Raw genomic sequence first — 15,674 nt, forward strand, 5'->3', positions numbered from 1 at the left:
TTGAACTTCCAAATGACTAATTGTTGAAAGCGAGCACACAATAATAACACAATTCAACCTGAACAGGCTGAATATTTTGAAGCGGAACTTTGAAAAATGGTCCATTTATTTTCAATGAAAATTTAATGGAAATTTGGAAATTTCTGGATTTTTTTTATTTTTTTTTTTAAATGCAAAATATTTTGAATGTTGTGAATGAGTTGAAATGGTTGGTGTTGGAATTTTTCAACTCGGTCAAGAAGTGTTGAAGTAGTAACATTTTTAATTGAGAAATAGTAAAACGGCATTCATGGAATTTCAGGAAATTTTCCAGTTAAAAAAACCCAACTTTTTTTAAAGAGGAATGACTGGACGGTGGACCGGTTGAAGTTATTAAATTTGAATGCTTTGGAGCATTCACACAATAATAATAATAATAATGAATGTTTGTGTAGAAAACCATATGTTTGAATGTTTTGGAGCATTCACACAATAATAATAATAATAGATAGATGAATTTTGGTGTAGAAAACCATATGTTTGAATGCTTAAGAGCATTCACACAATAATAATAATAATAAAAAAAATGATTAATTTTGGTGTAGAAAACCATATGTTTCAATGCTTCGGAGCATTCACACAATAATAATAATAAATAGATTAATTTTGGTGTAGAAAACACTATGTGTGAATGCTTTGGAGCATTCTCACAATAATAATAATAATAAATAGATGTATTTTGGTGTAAAAAAACATGTTTGAATGCTTTGGAGCATTCACACAATAATAATAATAATAAATAGATGCATTTTAGTGTAGAAAAACATATGTTTGAATGCTTTGGAGCACTCACACAATAATAATAAATATATGAATGTTTGTGTAGAAAACTTTGTGTGAATGCTTTGGAGCATTCACACTAATAAATAGATGCATTTTGGTGTAGAAAACCACGTTTGAATGCTTTGGAGCAGTCACACAATAATAAATAAGATGAATTTTGGTGTGAATCATATCTGTGAATGCTTTGGAGCATTCACACAACAATAATAATAAATATATGAATGTTTGTGTAGAAAACCATGTGTGAATGCTTTGAAGCATTCACACTATAATAAATAAATGAAATTTGGTGTAGAAAACCGTATGTTTGAATGCTTTGGAGCAGTCACACAATAATAAATAAGATTAATTTTGGTGTAAGCATTCACACAACAATAATAATAAATATATGAATGTTTGTGTAGAAAACCATGTGTGAATGCTTTGGAGCATTAACAGTAATAAATAGATGAATTTTGGTGTAGAAAACCACGTTTGAATGATTTGGAGCAGTCACACAATAATAAATAAGATTAATTTTGGTGTAAATCATATCAGTGATTGCTTTGGAGCATTCACACAACAATAATAATAAATATATAAATGTTTGTGTAGAAAACCGTATGTTTGAATGCTTTGTAGTAGCATTCACAAAATAATAATAATATTAATAAATAGATGCATTTTAGTGTAGAAAAACACGTTTGAATGCTTTGGAGCCCACACACAATAATAAATAAGATTAATTTTGGTGTAAATCATATCTGTGAATGCTTTGGAGCATTCACACAACAATAATAATAAATATATGAATGCTTGTGTAGAAAACCATGTGTGAATGCTTTGGAGCATTCACACTATAATAAATAGATGACATTTGGTGTAGAAAACCGTATGTTTGAATGCTTTGGAGCATTCACATAATAACAATAATAATAAATAGATGCATTTTAGTGAAGAAAAACATGTTTGAATGCTTTGGAGCCCACACACAATAATAAATAGATTCACTTTGGTGTAAATCATATCTGTGAATGCTTTGGAGCATTCACACAACAATAATAATAAATATATGAATGTTTGTGTAGAAAACCATGTGTGAGTGCTTTGGAGCATTCACACAATAATAATAATAATAAATAGGTGCATTTTGGTGTGGAAAACCACGTGTGTGAATGCTTTGGAGCATTCACACTATAATAAATAGATGACATTTGGTGTAGAAAACCGTATGTTTGAATGCTTTGGAGCATTCACACAATAACAATAATAATAAATAGATGCATTTTAGTGAAGAAAAACATGTTTGAATGCTTTGGAGCCCACACACAATAATAAATAAATTAACTTTGGTGTAAATCATATCTGTGAATGCTTTGGAGCATTCACACAACAATAATAATAAATATATGAATGTTTGTGTAGAAAACCATGTGTGAATGCTTTGGAGCATTCACACTATAATAAATAGATGACATTTGGTGTAGAAAACCGTATGTTGAATGCTTTGGAGCATTCACACAATAACAATAATAATAAATAGATGCATTTTAGTGAAGAAAAACATGTGTGAATGCTTTGGTGCAATCCCACAATCAGCGCTACAACAGAGCTGTCGCACACACAATATGGACATAAGTATTGGGACAGGGCTATGCACTCACTGCAGCCGTGGGCAGCCTCTGTGTGCACGCCACTGGGAGGCGCAGCTTCCAGTCCGTCTCTCCATCCAGCTGGTCAGTGCGGAGGAAACAGGAGCCTGGGACGCAGCGTTCATATCCAACACAAGGGGGCGACAACACACAACTTTGGTATCACAGAGGTACTCTCTATTCATGGAGGGGTGGAGGGGGGGGCTTGGACCACATACTCAAAAGTCTGTTCCAGCAGCCAAGCGTGACTTAAAAAGCGGCTTTGGAACAACTTTTGCGAGCGGTGCTTTTAAAAAAAGGGAAAAAAAACAACATGTGGTCACATTAAGTGGTGGCCACCCAGCCCTCCCCCCCCAAACCTTCAATGCGTCATCCTGCCACAAACTCCCCAGTCCTGGCTCTTCATAATTGACCTAATGGCCTCCACATGGACGCCAGATAAGCAAAACACCATTTCCAGTAAGACAAAGATGTCGTTTTCCTCGACCCCCGTCCGGCAACTGGCATGTTCTAGAACAGGGGTCGGGAACCTTTTTGGCTGAGAGAGCCAAGAAGCCAAATATTTTAAAATGTATTTCCGTAAGAGCCATTTAATATTTTTTTAACACTAAACACAACTAAAAGCGTGCATTTTTAAGCAAGACCAACATTTCTAGAGTATAATAGGTCTCTTATTCTTTGTAATAATATTGTTATTCTGAAGCCAACTGTGGAGGGGGCGTGGCCTGCGGGCCTGCAGCGAAGCGGGGTGTTGCCAGGATCGGCCTCGAAATCAGCGACAGGTGCGTAGATGGCCCACCTGGGCCTCGTTATCTAATCACCTCTTGCTCTGTTTACAAGCAGCAGCCAGGAGGAGAGACAGGGTTGGGGCTGGAGCCGGAGCGCGAGCGAGGACGAAAGAGAAAAAGACAATTGCTAGAAAGCAACTGGGAAAAAAATTAAACAATATTGTACCCCTGAAACAGGCTCTCATGTTGGTGCTTGGTGGTCTGAAGAACCCCCAGGAGGGCAAGCCCCACACTAACCAATCATAAATAAATAACTTCTTACCATTAACGCAACTTCTTGAACATAAAAATGCATGAGAATGTTTTATATTTTGAACGTTATTTTTATCACTGTGATTACAAGTGGAATCATTCATTACTTATCGTGTCAAGCAATGTCAGCTCAGATTTATCCAAGAGCCAGATGCAGTCATCAAAAGAGCCACATCTGGCTCGCGAGCCATAGGTTCCCTACCCCTGCTCTAGAATCTTTAAATGCATTATTTTTGTGAATGTGTGTTTAAATACTGCTATTGTTTGATCACAATTTAACATTGACTTTGATATTTTTTTACTTTTTACTATTGTGGGTTTTTTTTGTTTTTACACTTACGTGACAATTACTAATGGGAAAAAAATTAGAAATTAACCATTTTTTGTGTTACATCCTCGTAATTAAAGAAAACTTAAAACTCACATTTATTTCCACACTGGTAAGACGCTGCATACTTTTATGATGTTTGACTGGAGAACAGAATATTTGTACTTAAAATAGATTTTGTAGTCTTCAAAACACCAAAGCAGTTAAGTTGTCACGTTGTGTAAATGGTAAATAAAACCAGAATACAACAATTTGCTAATCCTTTTAAATTTATATTCAATTGAATAGACTGCAAAGACAAGATATTTAACAGTCGAACTGGTAAACTTTGTTATTTTTTTGCAAATATTAGTTCATTTGGAACTGGATGCCTGCAACATGTTTCGAAAAAGCTGGCACAAGTGGCAAAAAAGACTGGGAAAGTTGAGTAATGCTCATCAAATACTTATTTGGAACATCCCACAGGTGAACGGGCTAATTGGGAACAGGTGTGTGCCATGATTGGGTATAAAAGCAGCTTCCATGAAATGTTCAGTCATTCACAAGAAAGGATGGGGCGAGGTACACCCCTTTGTCCACAACTGCGTGAGCAAATAGTCAAACAGTTTAAGAACAACGTTTCTCAAAGTGCAATTACAAGAAATTTAGGGATTTCAACATATACGCTCCATAATGTCATCAAAAGGTTCAGAGAATCTGGAGAAATCACTCCACGTAAACGGCATGGCCGGAAACCAACATTGAATGACCCTGACCTTCGAGCCCTATGTATCACAAACAGACATCAATCTCTAAAGGATATCACCAAACGGGCTCAAGTACACTTCAGAAAACAACTGTCACTAAATACAGTTCGCCGCTACATCTGTAAGTGCAAGATAAAGCTCTATTACGCAAAGCGAAAGCCATTTATCAACAACATCCAGAAACGCCACCGGCTTTCCCAACCAACTATTGCAAGGAATTTAGGGATTTCACCATCTACACTCCGTAATATCATCAAATGGTTCAGACAATCTGCAGACGTCTTTTGGACAACGTATTTTTCATGGACGCCCCTGCTTATTTCAGCAAGACAATGGCAAGCCACGTGTTACAACAGCGTGGCTTTGTAGTAAAAGAGTGCGGGTACTAGACTGGCCTGCCTGTAGTCCAGACCTGTCTTCTGTTGAAAATGTGTGGTGAACAACTTGCGCTGTGCATCAGCAAGATTGGGAAATAATTCCACTTGAAAAATGTGTCTCCTCAGTTCCCAAACCTTTACTGAGTGTTGTTAAAAGGAAAGGCCATGTAACACACTGGTAAAAATGCCCCGGTGACAACTTTTTTGTTATGTGTTGCTGCCGTTAAATTCTAATTGAGTGACTGTTTGCAAAAAAAAAAGAAGACATTTTTCAGCGTGAACATAAAATATTTTGTCTTTGCAGTCTATTCAATTGAATATAAGTTGAAAAGGATTTGCAAATTATTGTATTCTCTTTTTATTTACCATTTTTACACAAGTTCACTGCTTTTGGGTTTTGTACTAGTTTAAGTCATAATCCAGAATGTTAAAAAAAACAATGTATGTGTATATATAATTTTAAAACAAGGTGTTTTATTGTTAATTTTTACACGTGTTAAAGTAAAGTTTAAAACATGGTTCGTATAATTAAGAAAGCTTTTATAATGGACAAAGTTTGACACTGGAACAGATTGTTTCTATTTCCATTATTATGAACTCTTGCAATGACAGTTAATAATGTTTAAATATGATTTCAAATATATTCTATAGTTGTATAGTTAATGAATTATTTGTGATGGTCACATTTGATCCTGGAACCGATTATTTTTATTTACATTTTTACAAATACTTGTAAGCTTTACACTTGTGTGATGACTAAAAATGTTCAAATATGATTTAAAACATTGCCTGTACACTTCATAAAGTGTTTATGAATGACACAGTTTGACCCTGGAACAGATCATTTCTGTTTACATTACTACAAACCAGGTTAGCTTCTTTTTACACTTTTTAGATAATTAAAAATGTTCAAACAGGATTTCAAACATTTCATGTACACTTAATAAAGCTTTTATAAATAACACAGTTTGACCCTGGAACAGATCATTTCTGGTTACATTATTATAAAAACAGGTTAACTTCTTTTTACACTTTTGTGATGATAAAAAATGTTCAAATATAATTTCAAACATTTCCTGTACACTTAACAAAGCTTTTATGAATGACAGTTTGACCCTGGAACAGATTATTTCTGTTTACATTATTATAAATAAAGGTTAGCTTCTTTTTACACTTTTGTGATGATTAGAAATATTCAAATATTATTTAAAAAAATGCCTGTACACTTAATAAAGCTTTTATGAATGACACAGTTTGACATTGGAACAGATTATTTCGGCTTACATTAATATAAATAAAGGTTAGCTTCTTTTTACACTTTTGTGTTGATTAAAAGTGTTCAAATATGATTAAAAACATATATACTGCATAAAGCTGTTATGAATGATACAGTTTGACCCTGGAACAGATTATTTCTGTTTACATTATTATAAATAAAGGTTAGCTTCTTTTTACACTTTTGTGATGATTAGAAATGTTCAAATATAATTTAAAACATTGCCTGTACACTTAATAAAGCTTTTATGAATGACACAGTTTGACATTGGAACAGATTATTTCTGCTTACATTAATATAAATAAAGGTTAGCTTCTTTTTACACTTTTGTGTCGATTAAAAGTGTTCAAATATTAATCAAATCGTTGCCTGTACCTTTAATAAAGCTTTTATGAATGACACAGTTTGACCTTGTAACAGATCATTTCTGCTTACATTATTACAAACACAAGTTAGCTTCTTTTTACACTTTTGTGATGATTAGAAATGTTCAAATATGATTTAAAACATTGCCTGTACACTTAATAAAGTGTTTATGAATGACACAGTTTCACCTTGGAACAGATCATTTCTGTTTACATTATTATTAAAAACAGGTTAGCTTATTTTTACACTTTTGTGATGATTAAAAATGTTCAAATATGATTTAAAACATTGCCTGTACACTTAATAAAGCTGTTATGAATGACACAGTTTGACCCTGGAACGGATCATTTTTGTTTACATTATTATAAATACAGGTTAGCTTCTTTTTACACTTTTGTGATAAGAAATATTCAAATATGATTTAAAACATTGCCTGTACACTTAATAAAGTGTTTATGAATGACACAGTTTCACCTTGGAACAGATCATTTTTGTTTACATTATCATAAATACAGGTTAGCTTCTTTTTACACTTTTGTGATGATTAAAAATGTTCAAATATGATTTAAAACATTGCCTGTACACTTAATAAAGCTTTTATGAATGACACAGTTGGACCCTGGAACAGATCATTTTTGTTTACATTATTACAAACACAGGTTAGCTTCTTTTTACACTTTTGTGATGATTAGAAATATTCAAATATGATTTAAAACTATGACTCTACACTTAACAAAGCTTTTATGAATGACACAGTTTGACCTTGGAACAGATTATTTCTGCCTACATTAATATAAAAAAAGGTTAGCTTCTTTTTACACTTTTGTGATGATTAGAAATGTTCAAATATGATTGAAAACGTTGCACCTATACTTAATAAAAATTATATGAATGACAAAGTTTGACCCCGGAACAGATTTATTTTATTTACGCTATTATGAATACTGGTTAGCTTATTTTTACACTTGGGGTGACAAGTTTATAAAGTACAAATATGGTTTTAAATATTGTCTGTACGGTTAAAATTCATTATTTGTGATGGTCACAGTTGGACCCTGTGACAGGTTATTTGTATTCACATTACTATAAACACTGGTTAGCTTCTTTTTACACTTGTGCGACAGTTAATAATGTTCAAATCTTTTAGGATGACCACGGTTTGCACTTCTGTCATTTCTAAGAAAGAATATGACATTTTGGAAAAATAATATTTGTTTTTACACTTGCATGACAGGTAAGAATACTAAAATACGACTTAATGCACACTTAATAGAGCTTTTATGACGGATATAGACTGATCCTGAAACAGATCATTTCTGGTTTGCTTCTTTTCACACTTTTATGACAGTTAATAATGAGAAATTATGACTTAAAACAATACTTGTATACTTAAAAGACAATTGAAGCAGAAATGTTTTAAGTGTTATTTTCACATTTAGTTACTAACACTAACTTACTTTTACTCTATGACAGAGAAGAATGTAACTAAAAACATTGCCTGTACACTTAATGAAGCGTTTATGATGGCCACAGTTTGACCCTGGAACTGATTATTCATATTTAAATAAGTTTCAAAACTAGTTAGCTTCTTTTTACACTTTTATGACAGTTAACAATGATAAACTATGATTTAAACATTGCTTGTACATGTAGAACTGGTTTTGATTTGATGTCCCAATCACTTTAATGTCATTAACAAATAATGATAAAATATGATTTAAACAATACTTGTATACTTAAAACATTTTTGCTTCGATGTATTTTAAGTGTTTGATTATTTTCACATTTAATTATTAACACCAAGACAGAGAAGAATGTAACTTAAAACATTGCCTGTGCACTTAATGAAGCGTTTATGATGGCCACAGTTTGACCCTGGAACTGATTATTCATATTTAGATTAGTAACACATCTGGTTTAGCTTCTTTTTACACTTTTAAGACAGTAAAATATGATTTAAACATTGCTAGTACATGTACAACTTGTTTTGATTTGATGTCCCAATCATTTTAATGTCATTATTAATTAACAATACTTGTATACTTAAAACATTTTTGCTTCAATGTCTTTTAAGTGTTTGATTTTTTCACATTTGACTACTTACTTACTTTTACTCTATGACAGAGAAGAATGTAACTTAAAACATTGCCTGTACACTTAATGAAGTGTTTATGATGGCCACAGTTTGACCCTGGAACTGATTATTCATATTTAAATAAGTTTCAAAATTGGTTAGCTTCTTTTTACACTTTTATGACAGTTAACAATGATAAACTATGATTTAAACATTGCTTGTACATGTAAAACTAGTTTTGATTTGATGTCCCAATCACTTTGTCATTAACAAATAATGATAAATTATGATTTAAACAATACTTTTATACTTAAAACATTTTTGCTTCGATGTCTTTTAAGTGTTTGATTATTTTTACATTTAATAATTAACACCAAGACAGAGAAGAATGTTAACGGAAGCATTGCCTGTGCACTTAATGAAGCGTTTATGATGGCCACAGTTTGACCCTTGAACTGATTATTCATATTTAAATTAGTAACAAATCTGGTTTAACTTCTTTTTACACTTTTAAGACAGTAAAATATGATTTAAACATTGCTAGTACATGTACAACTAGTTTTGATTTGATGTCCCAATCACTTTAATGTCATTTTTAATTAACAATACTTGTATACTTAAAACATTTATGCTTCAATGTATTTTAAGTGTTTGATTTTTTCACATTTAATTACTTACTTACTTTTACTCTATGACAGAGAAGAATGTAACTTAAAACATTGCCTGTTCACAAAATGAAGCGTTTATGATGGCCACAGTTTGAACCTGGAACTGATTATTCATATTTAAATAAGTTTCAAAACTGGTTAGCTTCTTTTTACACTTTTATGACAGTTAACAATTATAAACTATGATTTAAAACATTGCTTGTACATGTAAAACTAGTTTTGATTTGATGTCCCAATCACTTTAATGTCATTAACAAATAATGATAAATTATGATTTAAACAATACTTGTATACTTAAAACATTTTTGCTTCGATGTATTTTAAGTGTTTGATTATTTTCACATTTAATTATTAACACCAAGACAGAGAAGAATGTTAACGGAAGCATTGCCTGTGCACTTAATGAAGCGTTTATGATGGCCACAGTTTGACCCTGGAACTGATTATTCATATTTAAATTAGTAACAAATTTGGTTTAGCTTCTTTTTACACTTTTAAGACAGTAAACAATGCTAAAATATGATTTAAACATTGCTAGTACATGTAAAAATTGTTGTGATTTGATGTCCCAATCACTATAATGTCATTATTAACAATACTTGTACACTTAAAACATTTTTGCTTCAATGTCTTTTAAGTGGTTGATTTTTTTCACATTTATTTATTAACACTGGTGAACTTATTTTTACTCTATGACAGAGAAGAATGTAACTTAAAACATTGCCTGTACACTTAATGAAGGGTTTATGATGGCCACAGTTTGACCCTGGAACTAAATATTCATATTTAAATAAGTTTCAAAACTGGTTAGCTTCTTTTTACACTTTTATGACAGTTAACAATGATAAACTATGATTTAAACATTTCTTGTACATGTAAAATGTGTTTTAATTTGACGCCCCTGTCACTTTAATGTCATTATTACCACTGGTGAACTTACTTTTACTCTATGACAGAGAAAAATGTAACATAAAACACTGCCTGTGCACTTAATGAAGTGTTTATGATGGCCACAGTTTGACCCTGGAACTGATTATTCATATTTAAATTAGTAACAAATCTGGTTGTATACTTAAAACATTTTTGCTTCAATGTCTTTTAAGTGTTTGATTATTTTCACATTTAATTATCAACACTGGTGAACTTACTTTTACTCTATGACTGAGAAGAATGTAACTTAAAACATTGCCTGTACACTTAATGAAGGGTTTATGATGGCCACAGTTTGACCCTGGAACTGATTATTCATATTTAAATAAGTTTCAAAACTGGTTAGCTTCTTTTTACACTTTTATGACAGTTAACAATGATAAACTATGATTTAAACATTGCTTGTACATGTAAAACTTGTTTTGATTTGATGTCACAATCACTTTAATGTCATTAACAAATAATGATAAAATATGATTTAAACAATACTTGTATACTTAAAACATTTTTGCTTCGATGTATTTTAAGTGTTTGATTATTTTCACATTTAATTATTAACACCAAGACAGAGAAGAATGTTAATGGAAACATTGCTTGTGCACTTAATGAAGCCTTTATGATGGCCACAGTTTGACCCTGGAACTGATTATTTATATCTAAATTAGTAACAAATCTGGTTTAGCTTCTTTTTACACTTTTAAGACAGTAAACAATGCTAAAATGTGATTTAAACATTGCTAGTACATGGTAAAATGGTTTTGATTTGATGTCCCAATCACTTTGATGTCATTATTAATTAACAATACTTGTATACTTAAAACATTTTTGCTTCAATGTCTTTTTAAGTGTTTGATTATTTTCACATTTAATTATCAACACTGGTGAACTTACTTTTACTCTATGACAAAGAAAAAAGTAACTTAAAACACTGCCTGTACACTTAATGAAGCGTTTATGATAGCCACAGTTTGACCCTGGAACTGATTATTCATATTTAAATTAGTAACAAATCTGGTTTAGCTTCTTTTTACACTTTTAAGACAGTAAAATATGATTTAAACATTGCTAGTACATGTACAACTTGTTTTGATTTGATATCCCAATCACTTTAATGTCAGTATTGATTAACAATACTTGTATACTTAAAACATTTTTGCTTCAATGTCTTTTAAGTGTTTGATTATTTTCACATTTAATTATTAACACTGGTGAACTTACTTTTACTCTATGACAGAGAAGAAAGTAACTTAAAACATTGCCTGTACACTTAATGAAGCGTTTATGATGGCCACAGTTTGACCCTGGAACTGATTATTCATATTTAAATAAGTTTCAAAACTGGTTAGCTTCTTTTTACACTTTTATGACAGTTAATTATAAACTATGATTTAAAACATTGCTTGTACATGTAAAACTAGTTTTGATTTGATGTCCCAATCATTTTGTCATTAACAAATAATGATAAATTATGATGTAAACAATACTTGTATACTTAAAACATTTTTGCTTGGATGTCTTTTAAGTGTTTGATTATTTTCACATTTAATTATTAACACCAAGACAGAGAAGAATGTTAACGGAAGCATTGCCTGTACACTTAATGAAGGGTTTATGATGGCCACAGTTTGACCCTGGAACTGATTATTCATATTTAAATTAGTAACAAATCTGGTTTAGCTTCTTTTTACACTTTTAAGACAGTAAACAATGCTAAAATATGATTTAAACATTGCTAGTACATGTAAAACGTGTTTTGATTTGATGTCTCAATCACTTTATTGTCATTTTTAATTAACAATACTTGTATACTTAAAACATTTTTGCTTCAATGTCTTTTAAGTGTTTGATTATTTTCACATTTAATTATTAACACTGGTGAACTTATTTTTACTCTATGACAGAGAAGAATGTAACATAAAACACTGCCTGTACACTTAATGAAGGGTTTATGATGGCCACAGTTTGACCCTGGAACTGATTATTCATATTTAAATTAGTAACAAATCTGGTTTAGCTTCTTTTTACACTTTTAAGACAGTAAACAATGCTAAAATATGATTTAAACATTGCTAGTACATGTAAAACGTGTTTTGATTTGATGTCTCAATCACTTTATTGTCATTTTTAATTAACAATACTTGTATACTTAAAACATTTTTGCTTCAATGTCTTTTAAGTGTTTGATTATTTTCACATTTAATTATTAACACTGGTGAACTTATTTTTACTCTATGACAGAGAAGAATGTAACATAAAACACTGCCTGTACACTTAATGAAGGGTTTATGATGGCCACAGTTTGACCCTGGAACTGATTATTCATATTTAAATTAGTAACAAATCTGGTTTAGCTTCTTTTTACACTTTTAAGACAGTAAAATATGATTTAAACATTGCTAGTACATGTAAAACTTGTTTTAATTTGACGCCCCTGTCACTTTGTCATTATTACCACTGGTGAACTTACTTTTACTCTATGACAGAGAAAAATGTAACTTAAAACACGGCCTGTCCACTTAATGAAGCGTTTATGACGGCCACAGTTTGACCCTGGAACTGGTCATTAATTATTTTTTTTCAAAGTACCAACAAATGAAAGATCAAAGTGACTGAATTAATTTCACAGATGGACCTCAGAGGATGTGATTCATGTATTATTTCCTTGCTTGCGTGAAGTTTAATGAAGAAAAATTAGCGCAAGGAAGCCAGAGGAATGTTTTGTCTATGTTTGGTCTATAAGTGGCAGCAGCCTCTTACAATCCCAGCAGCTTTGACTGATAGTATAGTACTGGACCCAATTACAATTTGGACATTATAGGACTTCCTGTCCAGGCTCAGGGCTAATCCCTGCACCTCAGCGCCTTTTTTTTTTTCTTCCTTTAAACAAGTCATTTCCCCGGCCACGTCTGGATGAATGACCAGCAGATGTTTACCATTTCTCTCCGAGGTCCTTAAAAAGATCATGTCGGCAGGAACGCGCTGGTTCTACAAAGAGAGGGAGAAAGAAAAAAAACATCACTTCCTGCCCCCGTGCTCTTAAAATGTTTGTCTTATGGCACATTAGTGACAGTCACTAGCAAAAAAAAATAAAATAACAAGACCTCCTATGGCTGCTTTGACTCCTCCGAAAGAGAACAACAATGCGGTTCTTCCGGGTTGCGATTCTGGAAAGCTCCACGCAATCAGACGTGTGTGTGACCTTTCCTTCGGGAAGACGCCCTGGCGGGGAAACTGATGAGAGGAGCGCTCTTCTCGGGTTTCATGCACAAAGACCTCAAAATTGATGCCAACTTTGATACGCGCAGAAAAGTTATATTTTTAAAAACATGTTTACTTGACCCACTTCCTGGGAAACTTATCAAGCAGCTCTTTGTATTATTAGGTCCATCAGTGCTAAATATTATAAACTTATCACTTTCCTCTGGCACTGTTCCCCTAGCATTCAAAAAAGCGGTTTTTCATCCTCTCCTTAAAAGACCTAATTTCAATCCTGACCTCATGGTAAACTACCGACCGGTGTCTCACCTTCCCTTTATTTCGAAAATCCTCGAAAAAATGGTTGCAGAGCAGCTAAAGGAACACTTAGCGCAGGGGTCGGGAACCTTTTTGGCTGAGAGCGCCAAAAAGTCAAATATTTCAAAAAGTATTTCCATAAGAGCCATATAATATTTTTCTTAACACTGAACACAACTAAACGTGTGCATTTTTAAGTAAGACCAACATTTCTAGGATATAAGAGGTCTCGTATTCTTTGTAATAACATTCTTATTCTGAAGCTAACTGTGGAGGGGGCGTGGCCTGCAGCGAACTGGGGTGTGCCAGGACAGGCCTCGAAATCAGCGACCGGTGCGTAGATGGTCCATCTGGGTCTTGTTATCTAATTACCTGTCGCTCTGTCCATAGGCAGCAGCCAGTAGGAGAGACAGGGTTGGGGCTGGAGCCAGAGCGCGAGCGAGAACGAAAGACAAAAATACAACTGCTGGACACCAACTGAGAGACTTATTGAAAAATAAAACAATATTGTAACCCTGAAACGTGCTCTCATTTCGGTGCTTGGTGGTCTGAAGAACCCCCAGAGGGGCAAGCCCCACACTAACCAATAATAAATAAATAACTGCTTACCAGTATGCAACTTTTTGAACAGGTGCGGTAGAAAACGGATGGATGGAATAAAATGCATGAGAATGTTTTATATTTTGAACGTTATTTTTAACACTATGATTACAAGTGGAATCATTCATTACTTATCATGTCAAGCAACGTCAGCTCGGATTTATCCGAGAGCCAGATGCGGTCATCAAAAGAGCCGCATTTGGCTCGCGAGCCATAGGTTCCCTACCCCTGACTTAGCGCCTAAGAATCTATGTGAAACCTTTCAATCCGGTTTCTGGGCAAATCACTCTACGGAGACAGCCCTCGCAAAAATGACTAATGATCTATTGCTAACGATGGATTCTGATGCGTCATCTATCTTGCTGCTCCTCGATCTTAGCGCTGCTTTTGATACCGTCGATCATAATATTTTATTAGAGCGTATCAAAACACGAATTGGTATGTCAGACTCAGCCCTGTCTTGGTTTAACTCTTATCTTACTGACAGGGTGCAGTGCGTCTCCCATAACAGTATGACCTCGGACTATGTTAAGGTAACGTGTGGAGTTCCCCAGGGTTCGGTCCTTGGCCCTGCACTCTTCAGCATCTACATGCTGCCGCTAGGTGACATCATACGCAAATACGGTGTTAGCTTTCACTGCTATGCTGATTACCGCCAACTCTACATGCCCCTAAAGCTGACCAACACGCCGGATTGTAGTCAGCTAGAGGCGTGTCTTCATGAAATTAAACAATGGATGTCCGCTAACTTTTTGCAACACAACGCCAAAAAAACGTAAATGCTGATTATCGACCCTGCTGGACACCGACCTCTATTTAATAATACAACTTTAACATATGCGGTCCTCTCCAAGGTTTCTCATAGTCATCATTGTAATTGTCACCGACGTTCCATTGGGGTGACTTTTCCTTGCCCTTATGTGGGCTCTACTGAGGATGTCGTTGTGGTTTGTGGTTTTAGGGCTATATAAAATGAACATTGATTGATTGATTAAAAAAAAAAAACGTATAAAAGGCCCTTCTTCCCATCAGTGCCATTTGTGTCCCAACGAAACATAACATAAATAAAGCAAAATGAGATTTTTTTCGCCCCAAACAAAGTGTCCTGCATATTAATTTGCATTCATATTTAATATACTATTGATTTATACAGAACGGGCCAAAAGTTTGGAAACACCTTCTCATTCTATGCTATTTCTTTATATTCATGACTATTTACATTGCAGATTGTCACATCAAAACTAAGAAGGTGAAATAACTGAAAACATATTCTATATTCTAGTTTCTTCAAAATCGCCATCAT

General features: G+C 33.3%; 1 protein-coding gene across 1 annotated transcript in view; it reads right to left on the minus strand.

The window, feature by feature from the left end:
- The window catches only part of LOC133554197 (probable phospholipid-transporting ATPase IIA), a 102,274-nt gene that overhangs the window by 58,125 nt on the left and 28,475 nt on the right, over window positions 1-15,674 (minus strand). The window contains exons 6-7 of the mRNA XM_061902653.1: window positions 13,192-13,243; window positions 2,466-2,560 (exon numbers count right to left, since the gene is read on the minus strand). Of these exons, the coding sequence (XP_061758637.1) occupies window positions 2,466-2,560; window positions 13,192-13,243 (147 nt within the window). The remainder of the gene's footprint in view (window positions 1-2,465; window positions 2,561-13,191; window positions 13,244-15,674) is intronic.

The sequence above is a fragment of the Nerophis ophidion genome, linkage group LG06 (assembly GCF_033978795.1).
Source record: "Nerophis ophidion isolate RoL-2023_Sa linkage group LG06, RoL_Noph_v1.0, whole genome shotgun sequence".
Classification (NCBI taxonomy): Eukaryota; Metazoa; Chordata; class Actinopteri; order Syngnathiformes; family Syngnathidae; genus Nerophis; species Nerophis ophidion.